General features: G+C 44.1%; 1 protein-coding gene across 1 annotated transcript in view; it reads right to left on the bottom strand.

Annotated features, from left to right (window-relative positions):
• The window catches only part of ak5 (adenylate kinase 5), a 157333-nt gene that overhangs the window by 53636 nt on the left and 90664 nt on the right, over positions 1-13033 (bottom strand). The window contains exons 7-8 of the mRNA XM_072440655.1: positions 9698-9788; positions 2184-2257 (exon numbers count right to left, since the gene is read on the bottom strand). Of these exons, the coding sequence (XP_072296756.1) occupies positions 2184-2257; positions 9698-9788 (165 nt within the window). The remainder of the gene's footprint in view (positions 1-2183; positions 2258-9697; positions 9789-13033) is intronic.

The following is a 13033-nucleotide window of genomic DNA, read 5'->3' as shown; positions in this document are numbered from 1 at the left end:
TCTCTCTCTCTCCCTCTCTCTCTTCCCCCCTCTCTCTCTCTCTCTCTCTCTCTCTCAGAGCGTTTGTTGATGGTCTAAATTGCAGTCACTTCAAACACATTATTATTTATTGGAATAAAAACGCACCTTTTCCGAGCGTCTAACGAGAGACAAATCTTTCTTGTGTTTGAGATCTAATTCAAGGACCATTTTTACTTTGAGATTTGTTCGTCAGATGTAATTAATAACATGAATCCACAGAGACGCCAATGCTTTCCCTGGAATGTTCTGCAGTACGGCATAAATCTCCACGGAAACGAGCAGGTCCAGGTCAAGTCTAGTTTTTGGGGGGGAAATAAAAATGTCAATAAATAAAAAAAAAAAGCAAAACATGGACGTCATCTCCATGGAGACGAGCACCACCAGCAAAGTTACACAGTGCAGCTTTAAATAAATAAATAAATGGCTTTATTTTTTGATTTGCTCTTATGTTTCAGTGTTTTTTGTTGTTGTTGCTTTGTTGTTTCCTTGACATTCTCTTATATGTTGTTGTTTGTTTTTTATAGCATATCTATTCATCTTTTGGCCATACAGGCACCGTGACGACGGCTGTGACGGTGTCATGGCGATGAGCGGGAAATAGCCCAAACGCCGCCGTGACGTGTCCGTTCTGGGCGAGAGTGGGAGGTGCCGGCGCTTGTGCTCGGCATGTGGCGCCGCCAAATGTTCAGTGACTCAGAGCGACGCCTCCACGTGGTCGAAAACACGTGAAGAAGAAGACGACGATGACGAGGGGGAACAATATGTGAATCTCGGGACATATGCGCTTCTCACGCACGATTCTGTCCCGATCGCCTTCCAAAAAGTGACTGTGAGCCACGTGTGACGTCACTGTCACTGTCGAACACGCAAAATGAAATGTGATGTGAAAAATTTACTTTATGTCCGTTAAGAAGCGTACAGCGTGTTTTTAATTAGAATTAAGAGTCAAATATCCAGTTTGTGCGCCTTTAATTGAATTCAATAAATCAACTATAAATACTGATGATAATTGATTCAAAAACTAGTATCAAACCAAGTGTTATCAGAACCCGTTTGAGACCGCATAGTAACATAGAAAGTACCATATTTTTCGGACTATAAGTGGCACCTTTTTTCATAGTTTTGGCCGGGGTGCGACTTATACTTATATTTGTACTCATACTTATACTCCGGAGCGACTTCTATGTGATATCATTTGTTATTTTCACACTTGCAACTGCATTTCATACTCCAGTGTGACTTATATATGTTTTTTTCTTCTCTATTATGCATTTTTTGGCTGGTGCGACATATACTCAAGTGCGACTTATAGTCCAGAAAATAAGGTACTAGTAATTTGTGTTGAAAATGAAAATGATCATTGTCGGTTCGGAGCCTATTCCTCATGGTATCGTGACGCAGACTCTCAAACGCATACAAAAGGACCTTTTTATGACAAAGACGGCGACGTTATTAAATCAAAATGTCAAAAAATAATAAACTGTTTGATCGATTCTCGTGAATAACTCACTTTATGTAAAATATTCTTTATTTAGAAGCCTTCGGTCGCCACAGTTCCGCCTTTACTCGGCTGAAAATGAGTTTAAAATGCTTCTTATCTGCAGCCTTGTCGTACTCGCGCGGGTGACCAGTTGTGCGTACAAGGCAATAAATAAAAACATAAATAAATAAATTCATAACTACATAAATAAATCATTACATACATACATGAATACATACATTAAAAATACATAAATAAATATACACAGGAATAAATACATGTTTACAACTAACATTTCAAGTGTGTCATTCTCATGTGTATTTATTTGTAAAAGTGCGTATACATTTACAATCATTAACATTTTGAAACGGTGATAATTTATTGAAATAAACGACGAGCGCAGAGTTGGCCAATTCAACACAAACATAAATATTTAAAGAGATAAAGGCTTTGTATGTTGACGCTGCTTTGCATAATGAGCTTTTGTGCAACAATCACTTGTTTATTTCCTCTGTAAAAATGGTTAGTATTTGTCGAGTTCATTCAGCCGTTTGGAAATGATTCAACGTTTATGAAATCAGCTGCATTAAAAGTTCACTATTTCATGCTCATGGAGGAAACACAGAGGAAGGCTCAGTTTGCAGATGCGTTGTCATGGATTCGTCACGACGTTCTCTCTTACCTGGTCGTATTTACAGCCCACGTCCGCCGAGCCGCTGGACTCTCCGGGCAAACTCAGGTCCAACTCGCCCAGACCTGCGGACGACACGTATAATCACACTGTGGCCAGCTTTGATCACAGATGACTTCATTCAGAAGTGGAACCGAGTCTCACGCAAGTCTCAGGTCGAGTTTCTAGGTTTATTCTTTGTAAATTGTTCTGGTTTCAAAAATACAGAGAAGTGGGAGGAGCCTGTTCCGGTTTGTTCCTGTAAGTATTAACTTCATAAAAGAGTACGTAAGAGAAAATTTTTAATTGTACGCGTTTATTTTTTGGAGGAGAAACATCTCAAAACACGAGATCCAGAGTCACTGACCTTGAGTTTATTTACAGAGCGTGGTTCATACGCAGGAAAAAACACATTCAAATCACAAAACCGATAAAGACACAGAGTTTTTTATCAAGTCACGTCTCACGTCGTCACAACAATAACTCCACACTTACTTTACACATAAACGACTTTTTATCCACATTTGTTGACATTTTATTCGTCTTAATTTGAGACAATTTCCTTCAAATCAATATCTGAATTAAAATCCTCTTGGTCCATGCCAGATGAGCATGAACAACAACAACAACAACAACAACAACAACAACAACAACAACAACAACAACAACAACAACAACAACAGCGCTCCACAGTCTTCTCGTCCCCTGCAGTCTTCCTCTTGTGGTTCATTAGTCGTCTTCTCTCAGCGTCTGTCCTGAGCCGCTCCGTCTCCCACGGTAACGGTCACATCTGCAGCTGAGTCCGTCTGACAACTTTGTGCACTCAAAGTCAATAGCTCCACGCTTCTAATATGCCTCCACCTCCTCCACCTCCTCTATCTCCACCTCCTCCCCCTCCAGCTCCTCCGTCTCCTACTCAGTCTCCTTCTCCTCCACCTCCTTCTCTGTCTCCTCCATCCCCCCTACTCCACCTCCCCCTCAACCTCCCCTTCCTCCTCACCCATCTCCTCCACCTCCACCTCCCCCTCCTCCGTGTCCTCCACCTCCATCTCCTCCGTCATGTAATCAAGGCTAAATTGCATGATCGAACTGTTGTAATGCGGAGCTGATTTTCTATTTTCTAATGGATTCATATTCACATTCATTATCAGAGAAGAACAATTTAAATTGAAAGAAAAAAAGTCATGCAAATTTAAATAAAGCTTAAGTAAAATGACAAGATACTTTGACTCTAAATGTGATAGGGTTAGGGTTACAAGCTTTGCTTGCGATACTGACTGTAATACTATAATTACCTGCTTCATCTGTTTGCCTTCTACAGCTACTTATGTTTAATGTTACACTGTGGAACATTCCAGGCAAAGCAACACAAAGTGCTTCCTCTTGGGGAAAAGTTACAGTGTTTTATTATCGTTCTGTTGCACACGTTTAACCGCAGCCAATCACGACGGTCCGTTCTTTTGTCTCGAGTCGACACGCAGACGGATACGACGCCTGACGGAGCAGCAGGTCTGTGGCTCAGCGACTTGTCAGAAAGAATTACGTGGTGAGGTGGAGGTTTGTGCAGAGCGGCTCGTTTTGCTTCCGCGGACGGAAATGTCAAGAGTAATCTAGGTTAAGTCTGTCACGGCTCCTCTGCCTGCATGTGGCACTGCACCGGGACCTGCAGCTCCTGCAGCTCCTGAGCTCCTGCAGCTCCTGCAGCTCCAGCAGCTCCAGCAGCTCCTGCAGCTCCAGCAGCTCCAGCAGCTCCTGCAGCTCCAGCAGCTCCTGCAGCTCCAGCAGCTCCTGCAGCTCCAGCAGCTCCAGCAGCTCCAGCAGCTCCAGCAGCTCCTGCAGCTCCTGCAGTTCCTTCAGCTCCAGCAGCTCCAGCAGCTCCAGCAGCTCCTGCAGCTCCTGCAGTTCCAGCAGCTCCAGCAGCTCCAGCAGCTCCTGCAGCTTCTGCAGCTCCTGCAGCTCCTGCCGTTCCTGCAGCTCCTGCAGCTCCAGCAGCTCCAGCAGCTCCAGCAGCTCCAGCAGCTCCAGCAGCTCCAGCAGAGCTCCGGCCCGAGAGGTACTAATACAGTGGAATATCGCTGAGCACACTGTCTGCACCGCACAATCGATACATATGAACTCAAAACACTGCTGAATGTGGTCACTGCTCAGGGGCCCGCTCATGCTCCTCGCTCGTGCCTAACTGAGCGTGTGCAGAAGAGAAGTGAAGCAACAGCGGCACGTTTCAACAAGAGACTCCAACGTCTTTGTCTGTTGCTAATGATTAGAGGCTTGTCAGAAATATCTTTAATAACACTGTAAAAGTCACATTTATGTATTTATGTTTATGGAAGTCTAAGGAAACATTAAGGAAAAGACGATACAATACGATATAAAAGAACGATAAATAGTTAAAACGACTGTATTCATGAACGATTTGAAATGTTTAAGGGACAAATATGTTGGGAAATATTGTACTAATATAATGAGCTGGAAATACGGTGAATTTACGGACAAAATGTAATTGTTATTGTTATTTTGTTCTTGCCTGGCTCTTACGTCGGTTGAATGGCACGGAAAAGGAACCATTAAAATACATTCAACTGTCAGTTCCGGCCTTCTCAATTCGACTGGACGCTACAAACACAGAGAGCTCCTTTGTGTCGGGAACGTGGAGTGGTCCATTCAGCACAAATACAAATATAGTAAGAGACGTTTGCCCTTGAGATTTGAGGCTGAGATTTGTTTTTTTTATGTGCAAATGTCGTCGCCTAAATATTGATGAGTCGGCCGCTCATCCAAGTCCATCCATAAGTCAGCGCGCGACACTGACTTCCAACCTGCGGCGAATTGCATCTTCAGCGAGCCTCTTCTGCTTGTGCGTGCGTAACCGTGTGGCGCCCGTTGCCGTGGTAGTGAGTTCTGTGGTCAGCTGAAGCGTCGCACGTGGCTCATGGTGCGGTGTTTGGGGAGAACGGGCAGCGCGGTGTAAATTACAGTAAACCCAGGAGCACACTGCGAGAGCGCTCGGTCATGAAAACAAACCCCGGCGTTTGGAACGAGTCAATAGGTCGAGCTGCGTCGTCTCCGCGTATAAATAATGGTGCAATCTGAGTTGTTTTGCTGCAGAAATATAAAGGAAAGAACATCCTTTTGATTGAAACCATAGTGCGGCTGTTTACGATGAAACATGGACAATAAATGAACCGTGATTATTGGTCTCCGACATTGAACGTTCAAGCTCGATGGAGTAAAAGGAAACTGCAGATAAAGCATTTAAAACATGGCTCTGTAAGTGGAGACAGTCACCATTAGAGACCAGTGAGACGCAGCGTTAGAAATGTGTTAAGGTTAAATGATCTAGATTGTTCCGTTCAAATGTGGGGCACCAAAGCCTTTCCAACTGTGAGCCCACTCGCTGTTTCACAGATCCAATCGGTAACCTCATTCCTCACATTGTTGATGGAGACACAGGCGACCGAAACAGTGCAGCTCGAAAATGCCCTCGAAATACCAAGTGATAAACTTGTTTTCTGCCAGATTTGTCTAAACGAGCCGCACGCCGTGATCCAGAAAAGTGACGGCGTAAACTAAAGCGACCACACTCGCCATCTTCTGAAGAGGAAACCGATCCCTTGCACTTTATATTTGTCGATTAGACAGCGTTCGAAATGAAGTATTCCAGTTCATCTATCGCCGCCTCCACATTAAAATACTCCTGCCCGGCACAGTTTTCGTCATATTTGTGCCAAACACCTCCTCGCCATGTTCCCGTCAACACACCTACGACTCACTGGCTCCATCACACGGCGTTACATAAGAAACATGTCGTACATAAAGCCATTTCCACACTGTAACCTCCTAATCTGAGCCACTTGGTTTTTGGCTCGCTCGATACGTGAACCATTGGAATCAGGGGCATGTTATATTTCATGTTAGACTATTGCATTTGTGTTGCAGGAGAGACACTTCTGCCAAACACTGTAAAAGTGATGCAATCATATTCAAACTTAAAGCAGAGATAGTGTGAGTTTGAGGCTGTGGAGACAGCATGTCCCTGCAGGGCTCCCGTAGGTGGTCACATGCTCTGATTACCACAGCTACAAGAAAGAATGTCAGAGGAAACGTTCAAACTTGCTCTGGTTTGAGCCCAGTTTAGTTCTGATTTAGACGGTTTGGTCTTGTTCTAGTCCAGCTTTAGTCCTTCAGCTTTAGTCCTCCAGGTTTAGTCCTTCAGCTTTAGTCCTCCAGATTTAGTCCTCCAGGTTTAGTCCTCCAGATTTAGTCCTCCAGGTTTAGTCCTCCAGCTTTAGTCCTCCAGCTTTAGTCCTTCAGGTTTAGTCCTCCAGCTTTAGTCCTCCAGCTTTAGTCCTCCAGCTTTAGTCCTCCAGGTTTAGTCCTTCAGCTTTAGTCCTCCAGGTTTAGTCCTCCAGCTTTAGTCCTCCAGGTTTAGTCCTTCAGCTTTAGTCCTCCAGGTTTAGTCCTCCAGCTTTAGTCCTCCAGGTTTAGTCCTTCAGGTTTAGTCCTCCAGCTTTAGTCCTCCAGCTTTAGTCCTCCAGGTTTAGTCCTTCAGCTTTAGTCCTCCAGCTTTAGTCCTCCAGCTTTAGTCCTCCAGGTTTAGTCCTTCAGCTTTAGTCCTCCAGGTTTAGTCCTCCAGCTTTAGTCCTTCAGCTTTAGTCCTCCAGGTTTAGTCCTCCAGCTTTAGTCCTTCAGCTTTAGTCCTCCAGGTTTAGTCCTCCAGCTTTAGTCCTCCAGGTTTAGTCCTTCAGCTTTAGTCCTTCAGCTTTAGTCCTCCAGGTTTAGTCCTCCAGCTTTAGTCCTTCAGCTTTAGTCCTCCAGGTTTAGTCCTCCAGCTTTAGTCCTTCAGCTTTAGTCCTCCAGGTTTAGTCCTCCAGCTTTAGTCCTTCAGCTTTAGTCCTCCAGGTTTAGTCCTACAGCTTTAGTCCTCCAGCTTTAGTCCTCCAGCTTTAGTCCTCCAGCTTTAGTCCTCCAGGTTTAGTCCTCCAGCTTTAGTCCTCCAGCTTTAGTCCTCCAGCTTTAGTCCTCCAGCTTTAGTCCTCCAGCTTTAGTCCTTCAGCTTTAGTCCTCCAGGTTTAGTCCTCCAGCTTTAGTCCTCCAGGTTTAGTCCTCCAGCTTTAGTCCTCCAGCTTTAGTCCTCCAGCTTTAGTCCTCCAGCTTTAGTCCTCCAGCTTTAGTCCTCCAGCTTTAGTCCTTCAGCTTTAGTCCTCCAGGTTTAGTCCTCCAGCTTTAGTCCTCCAGGTTTAGTCCTCCAGCTTTAGTCCTCCAGCTTTAGTCCTCCAGCTTTAGTCCTCCAGCTTTAGTCCTTCAGCTTTAGTCCTCCAGGTTTAGTCCTCCAGCTTTAGTCCTTCAGCTTTAGTCCTCCAGGTTTAGTCCTTCAGGTTTAGTCCTCCAGGTTTAGTCCTTCAGCTTTAGTCCTTCAGCTTTAGTCCTCCAGGTTTAGTCCTTCAGGTTTAGTCCTCCAGGTTTAGTCCTTCAGATTTAGTCCTCCAGCTTTAGTCCTCCAGCTTTAGTCCTTCAGCTTTAGTCCTTCAGCTTTAGTCCTCCAGGTTTAGTCCTCCAGGTTTAGTCCTTCAGCTTTAGTCCTCCAGCTTTAGTCCTCCAGGTTTAGTCCTCCAGCTTTAGTCCTCCAGCTTTAGTCCTCCAGCTTTAGTCCTCCAGCTTTAGTCCTTCAGCTTTAGTCCTCCAGGTTTAGTCCTCCAGCTTTAGTCCTTCAGCTTTAGTCCTCCAGGTTTAGTCCTTCAGGTTTAGTCCTCCAGGTTTAGTCCTTCAGCTTTAGTCCTTCAGCTTTAGTCCTCCAGGTTTAGTCCTCCAGGTTTAGTCCTTCAGCTTTAGTCCTTCAGCTTTAGTCCTCCAGGTTTAGTCCTTCAGGTTTAGTCCTCCAGGTTTAGTCCTTCAGGTTTAGTCCTCCAGCTTTAGTCCTCCAGCTTTAGTCCTCCAGGTTTAGTCCTCCAGCTTTAGTCCTCCAGCTTTAGTCCTTCAGCTTTAGTCCTTCAGCTTTAGTCCTCCAGGTTTAGTCCTCCAGGTTTAGTCCTCCAGGTTTAGTCCTCCAGGTTTAGTCCTTCAGGTTTAGTCCTCCAGGTTTAGTCCTCCAGGTTTAGTCCTTCAGGTTTAGTCCTCCAGGTTTAGTCCTTCAGGTTTAGTCCTCCAGCTTTAGTCCTCCAGCTTTAGTCCTCCAGGTTTAGTCCTCCAGGTTTAGTCCTTCAGCTTTAGTCCTTCAGGTTTAGTCCTTCAGGTTTAGTCCTCCAGCTTTAGTCCTTCAGGTTTAGTCCTTCAGGTTTAGTCCTCCAGGTTTAGTCCTTCAGGTTTAGTCCTTCAGCTTTAGTCCTTCAGGTTTAGTCCTCCAGCTTTAGTCCTCCAGCTTTAGTCCTTCAGGTTTAGTCCTCCAGCTTTAGTCCTCCAGCTTTAGTCCTCCCTAAACCTTTCTTCTCAATAGATCACGTTCACATGAAAAGGCCTTAAAAGGATGTGATTTTTTACTTCAACTTGTTTCTCATCTCTGTAATTACTGGGCCTGTCCACATGAAACAAAAACTGGCACAAAGTTCAATATTGTGACATTGTGGCCCACGTATGAATATCATGGGCTGTTTTGTTCGTTTCGTTGCAGCTAAAAAAACAAAAACAAATGAGGGAACAACAAAGACCATGATCCTTTGCTCAGTTCCAGAGCGGACAAAAGACCTTAATACATCTTTAGTCTTTGGAATATAACGGTATCTTCATCTGCACCAACGGCTTGTAAAAGGAGAACACTTGAAAACAGGAGATTCATATTTGTACATTTGTGGATCCAAACCTTTACAAATAATGACATGTTTTTTCATTTTCAGTTTGGACATTTCGTTCAAAAACTGTGAATCATCCGGAGTGTTCGCAAACAGCATCTGCAATGATTCCACTCCCAGAAGAGATGAGATTCTGCTCATTCCGGCCCGAGTATTGATTCATTCTGCTCCACGTGGTCCCGCTCGATCCCGGTTTGTGCCTCTCCAGTTGCCGAGGGTTTCACACGTCTGAAGCTCGTCTGAAGCAGAAGACGGAGACTTTTCCTGCAGCAGATATGAAGCGCGAATGGGCTGTAATGGACGACTCTGACCTCTGAACCGTGGTCACTCTACATATAGTCCGTAATGGTCAAAGCTCGGGGATGAAGCTACTGTGAGCGCATTAAGATTCCCCTGTGTTTTGGCCTCAATGGACCATCACTACAGGCTTATCAATAAGGATTTAACACACTCCGCTGAATCCTATAATGTCTGTTTTCTTGTAATATTGTGTATTATTTTCAACGCGGCAAAAACGCCAGCAGAAACCACCAGAAAAGGTTCGCTCGCGGTTTCTATGATGTTTCGGGAGTTTAAACGCTCTTTATGGGTAGATAATGGGACCACAAACACACCGCTCTCATCCCAAAAACTAAAACTAGAATTCTTCGACAAAATCAAGGCAAGAACTACAACACAACAAGAAAGACAGTCAAAATACCCAGACCGAAAGCGCGTAGCGTGTAGCGTGTAGCGGAGACTCACCGGCCGCGGGCTCTGAAGACGTGAAAAGTTTGCTGTCCAAAGTCTGGCTGATGTCGCAGAAGACTTCGTCCTCGTCCCGGTCTGCGTCCAGCTGAAGAAGAACCATTCAGATTAAAGTATGAACACAGCTGTAAAAAACGCGTTATACTAAAGGTCAAAGTGATGTGTGCGCAGAGAGTCAAAAGGAAACACACGAGCAGAGCAGCAGTTTCAAATAGACTCAACTAAAACGAATCGGCTCGCTCCGATGTTAAAGGGCATTTGAACAGTTTGGAGACGTGTGAACTTAAAAAAGAAGGACATCTGGACCTGAGCGGCAGCTACCGTGGAATCCAAAGTATAAAGTGTGAGATGTCACGTCCAGAAAGTACAATCACAGAAACATTCTCGGAGGACTATTCACATCTTCTTTAAGTAACGCAACTCTTATTTGAGTAAAATTGTTGCCCTATAACCCACTAAAGCTCAACGATAATAATGCCAATGTAAATGAGCAGAAAAAGAGCAGAAATATCACTTTGTTCTCTTCTTTTAAAGATTACACGGCAAGTTTGTAATCCTTACGTAAACTACTTATTTTGCAGAATTTTTAACAGTTCCCAAACGATATCCTCCAGAACAGCAATTGCGTGATTATACATTTTTCGACTCCCACCTCTGAGTTCAACGATGTTGCGAACATTTAAAAGCGCAGAAGGAGCACGAGGGCAGCAGAGCGGACGCCTCGCGCTCCACGTTGGTTCTCCTCCTCCGCAGACGCCTGACCTTTCATATCACCACATCTTGCCAGTGTGGAAAAGAGCGAGGAGACGCCCGATTGGACCCACGCCTTGATGCAAAAGTGTCTATCAGTCTATCACGATCAGAGACATGTCCAGATGCTGACTGATGCTGATGCTGCCTTCAGACATGTGCCAATTCATCTTAAACACTGAAGCTCTTGGACTAAACGTTACCACATTTTTGAGGGGTTTGGGTTGTTTAGTAGTTGACTATAGAATGGTACGCGGCATGAAACTGGCAAAAGCTCTCCAAACCTTTGAGAATCTCTCTGATCAGAGCGTATATCTGACCCAGACTGCACGTACAAGCCAATGACCGCATGATATATACAGCAAAGTACTACGAAACGGTGTCTTTATGTGTAAAAACTTATGACTACCAACAACACTGTGACTACTTTGTTCATAGTTTGGCCGGGGCGACTTACATGTGATATTTATAACACATTATTGTTATTATTTTGTTTGTTATTTTCACACTGACGACCACAAGAGGGCGCTCTAGGCTCTAAGCGACGCAGAAGAAGAATCTGCACTTCCTCTTCCTCTGGAGTTTGTGGAGTTGTTTAGAAGTGACACAGAGGAAGAAGAATTCAATGGATTTAGTGATTTGGGGTAAAACTGATGCTTTGGTAAACTTGTTAGCATGTTCTTTATGCTATAGTTATCTGAATAACTGTTCATATGTTACGTTAACATACCAGACACTTACCACAGTTCTGTCTGTGTCTCATGTAGCTGAAGGTGTTAGCGTTAGCATACGTCATGTAGCTGAAGGTGTTAGCGTTAGCATACGTCATGTAGCTGAAGGTGTTAGCGTTAGTATACGTCATGTAGCTGAAGGTGTTAGCGTTAGCATACGTCATGTAGCTGAAGGTGTTAGCGTTAGCATACCTACACCTATTCACCATGTTCTCTCATCTGTTATTATTTTAAACTGCATTTACAGATGAAATGTCTGTTCTTGGTCTTGGATTTTATTAAATCAATTTCCCCCCAAAAATGCGACTTATACTTATACTCCAGTGCGACTTATATATGTTTTTTTCTTCTCTATTAAGCATTTTTTGGCTTAATGATTTAGTCCTGGTTTAGTTCTGGTTTTGACCATGAGTTTAGTCCTGGTTTAGTCATAAATAACGGCTTGATAACTGAACAGAACCATAGAGTTTTCCAGCGAGTCCGATCTCAGACTCGTTTATTCCGCGGCAGAACACGTTTTCCCTGCATGTCATCTTCAACACGGTTCCTCTCTTTCCCCTCTCCGCCGCTTAAGGCTCAGTATAATCCACTTAAACGCTCTTCACAGTTCAGTCGTCTCTCAAGGACGCGGCCGGACTCCTTTTCCGTGCAGCTGCATCGAACACAAAGGAAAACGTCTTCATGTCTGCAGCTCCGAGCTTTTGTTCTGCGTCAAAACAACCGGAAAATGCACCGTTACGTCTGAAAACGACACGATCTTTTGTTCTTTTTTCAACCTTCAACCAGGAGAGTCCCATTGAGATCAAACATACAAGTAAACAACAAAGTACAAACAGAAGCGAGCATTTTACTGCCAGACATTAGTGCATCGTTCGAGCCTCAATCATATATAAGTGTGTAAAAGACCTAGAAAACAGTGAGTCGACATGAGCTCGAACGTGAAATGAACAGTAGACAGTAAACAGCTGGATATGGTACAAAAATGCACAGTATATCATCAAGAAACAAGAAAATATACTGACTTATTATGTATTTTGCACATTTTTAAAGTTATGTTTAGTTGTGGGCGTCGTTTCTTAGTCAATAAAAGTCTTAAAGCGTTTCTACAAGGCTCAAGTGCAAAGCGTCTCAGATAATCCAAAGTGCACGCGACAGGTTTACGCGCTTTTGCGGGTCGTGTGATCGGCGTTTTATCAACCCCGACACGGGAATCGTTTTTTTTACGGTGAAGCTGAGGAATAAACAACAACAAACAAGGTCAGACGCGGGATAAAGATTGAAGTGAGAGCGATGCGTGTGCAGCTGGAGCCTTCGTCCCGTCACAGCTGAGCCACAGGCGAGCGGGCGGAAGAAGGGCTCGCACTCTGCACCTGAAACACGCCACCACGGCGATAACACCTGCCCACGTGTAATGTCTGCACGTCGAGAAATGAAACGTGGTGGTATGTTTGTGAGCTGAAAGTAGTGGAATCAATGCGTCTATGTCATGAATACCGTGTTTTACGCACTATAAGGCGCACTTAAAAGCCTTTCATTTTCTCAAAAGACGACTATAATCCAGTGCGACTTATATATGGATTAATTCTGGTTGTGCTTTACAGACCTCGAAGCGATTTTGTGTGGTACACGTTTTGTTTCGCTCATTGCGCCTTATATATGAAAAATTATCAAAAATAGACCAGTGGGCCTTATAGTGTTGGAAATACGGTAATTAAAATGCACAAAAGGGACAGGATTTTTTGACTGTTCCTTTTAATAAATGAAGGTTTGTTGTTCTCAAAGTGGGGGAGATGCGAGATGACTTGGAAGATTAGAAATGTTTAAATTACCACACTCTATTTAATCTTTTTTC

The sequence above is a fragment of the Eucyclogobius newberryi genome, unplaced genomic scaffold (assembly GCF_026437365.1).
Source record: "Eucyclogobius newberryi isolate DKJ021-1_F unplaced genomic scaffold, fEucNew1.0.hap1 SCAF_12, whole genome shotgun sequence".
In the NCBI taxonomy this organism is placed as follows: domain Eukaryota; kingdom Metazoa; phylum Chordata; class Actinopteri; order Gobiiformes; family Gobiidae; genus Eucyclogobius; species Eucyclogobius newberryi.
Note: the sequence above shows the minus strand (reverse complement) of the source record. Positions and strands in the feature narration are given on the sequence as shown.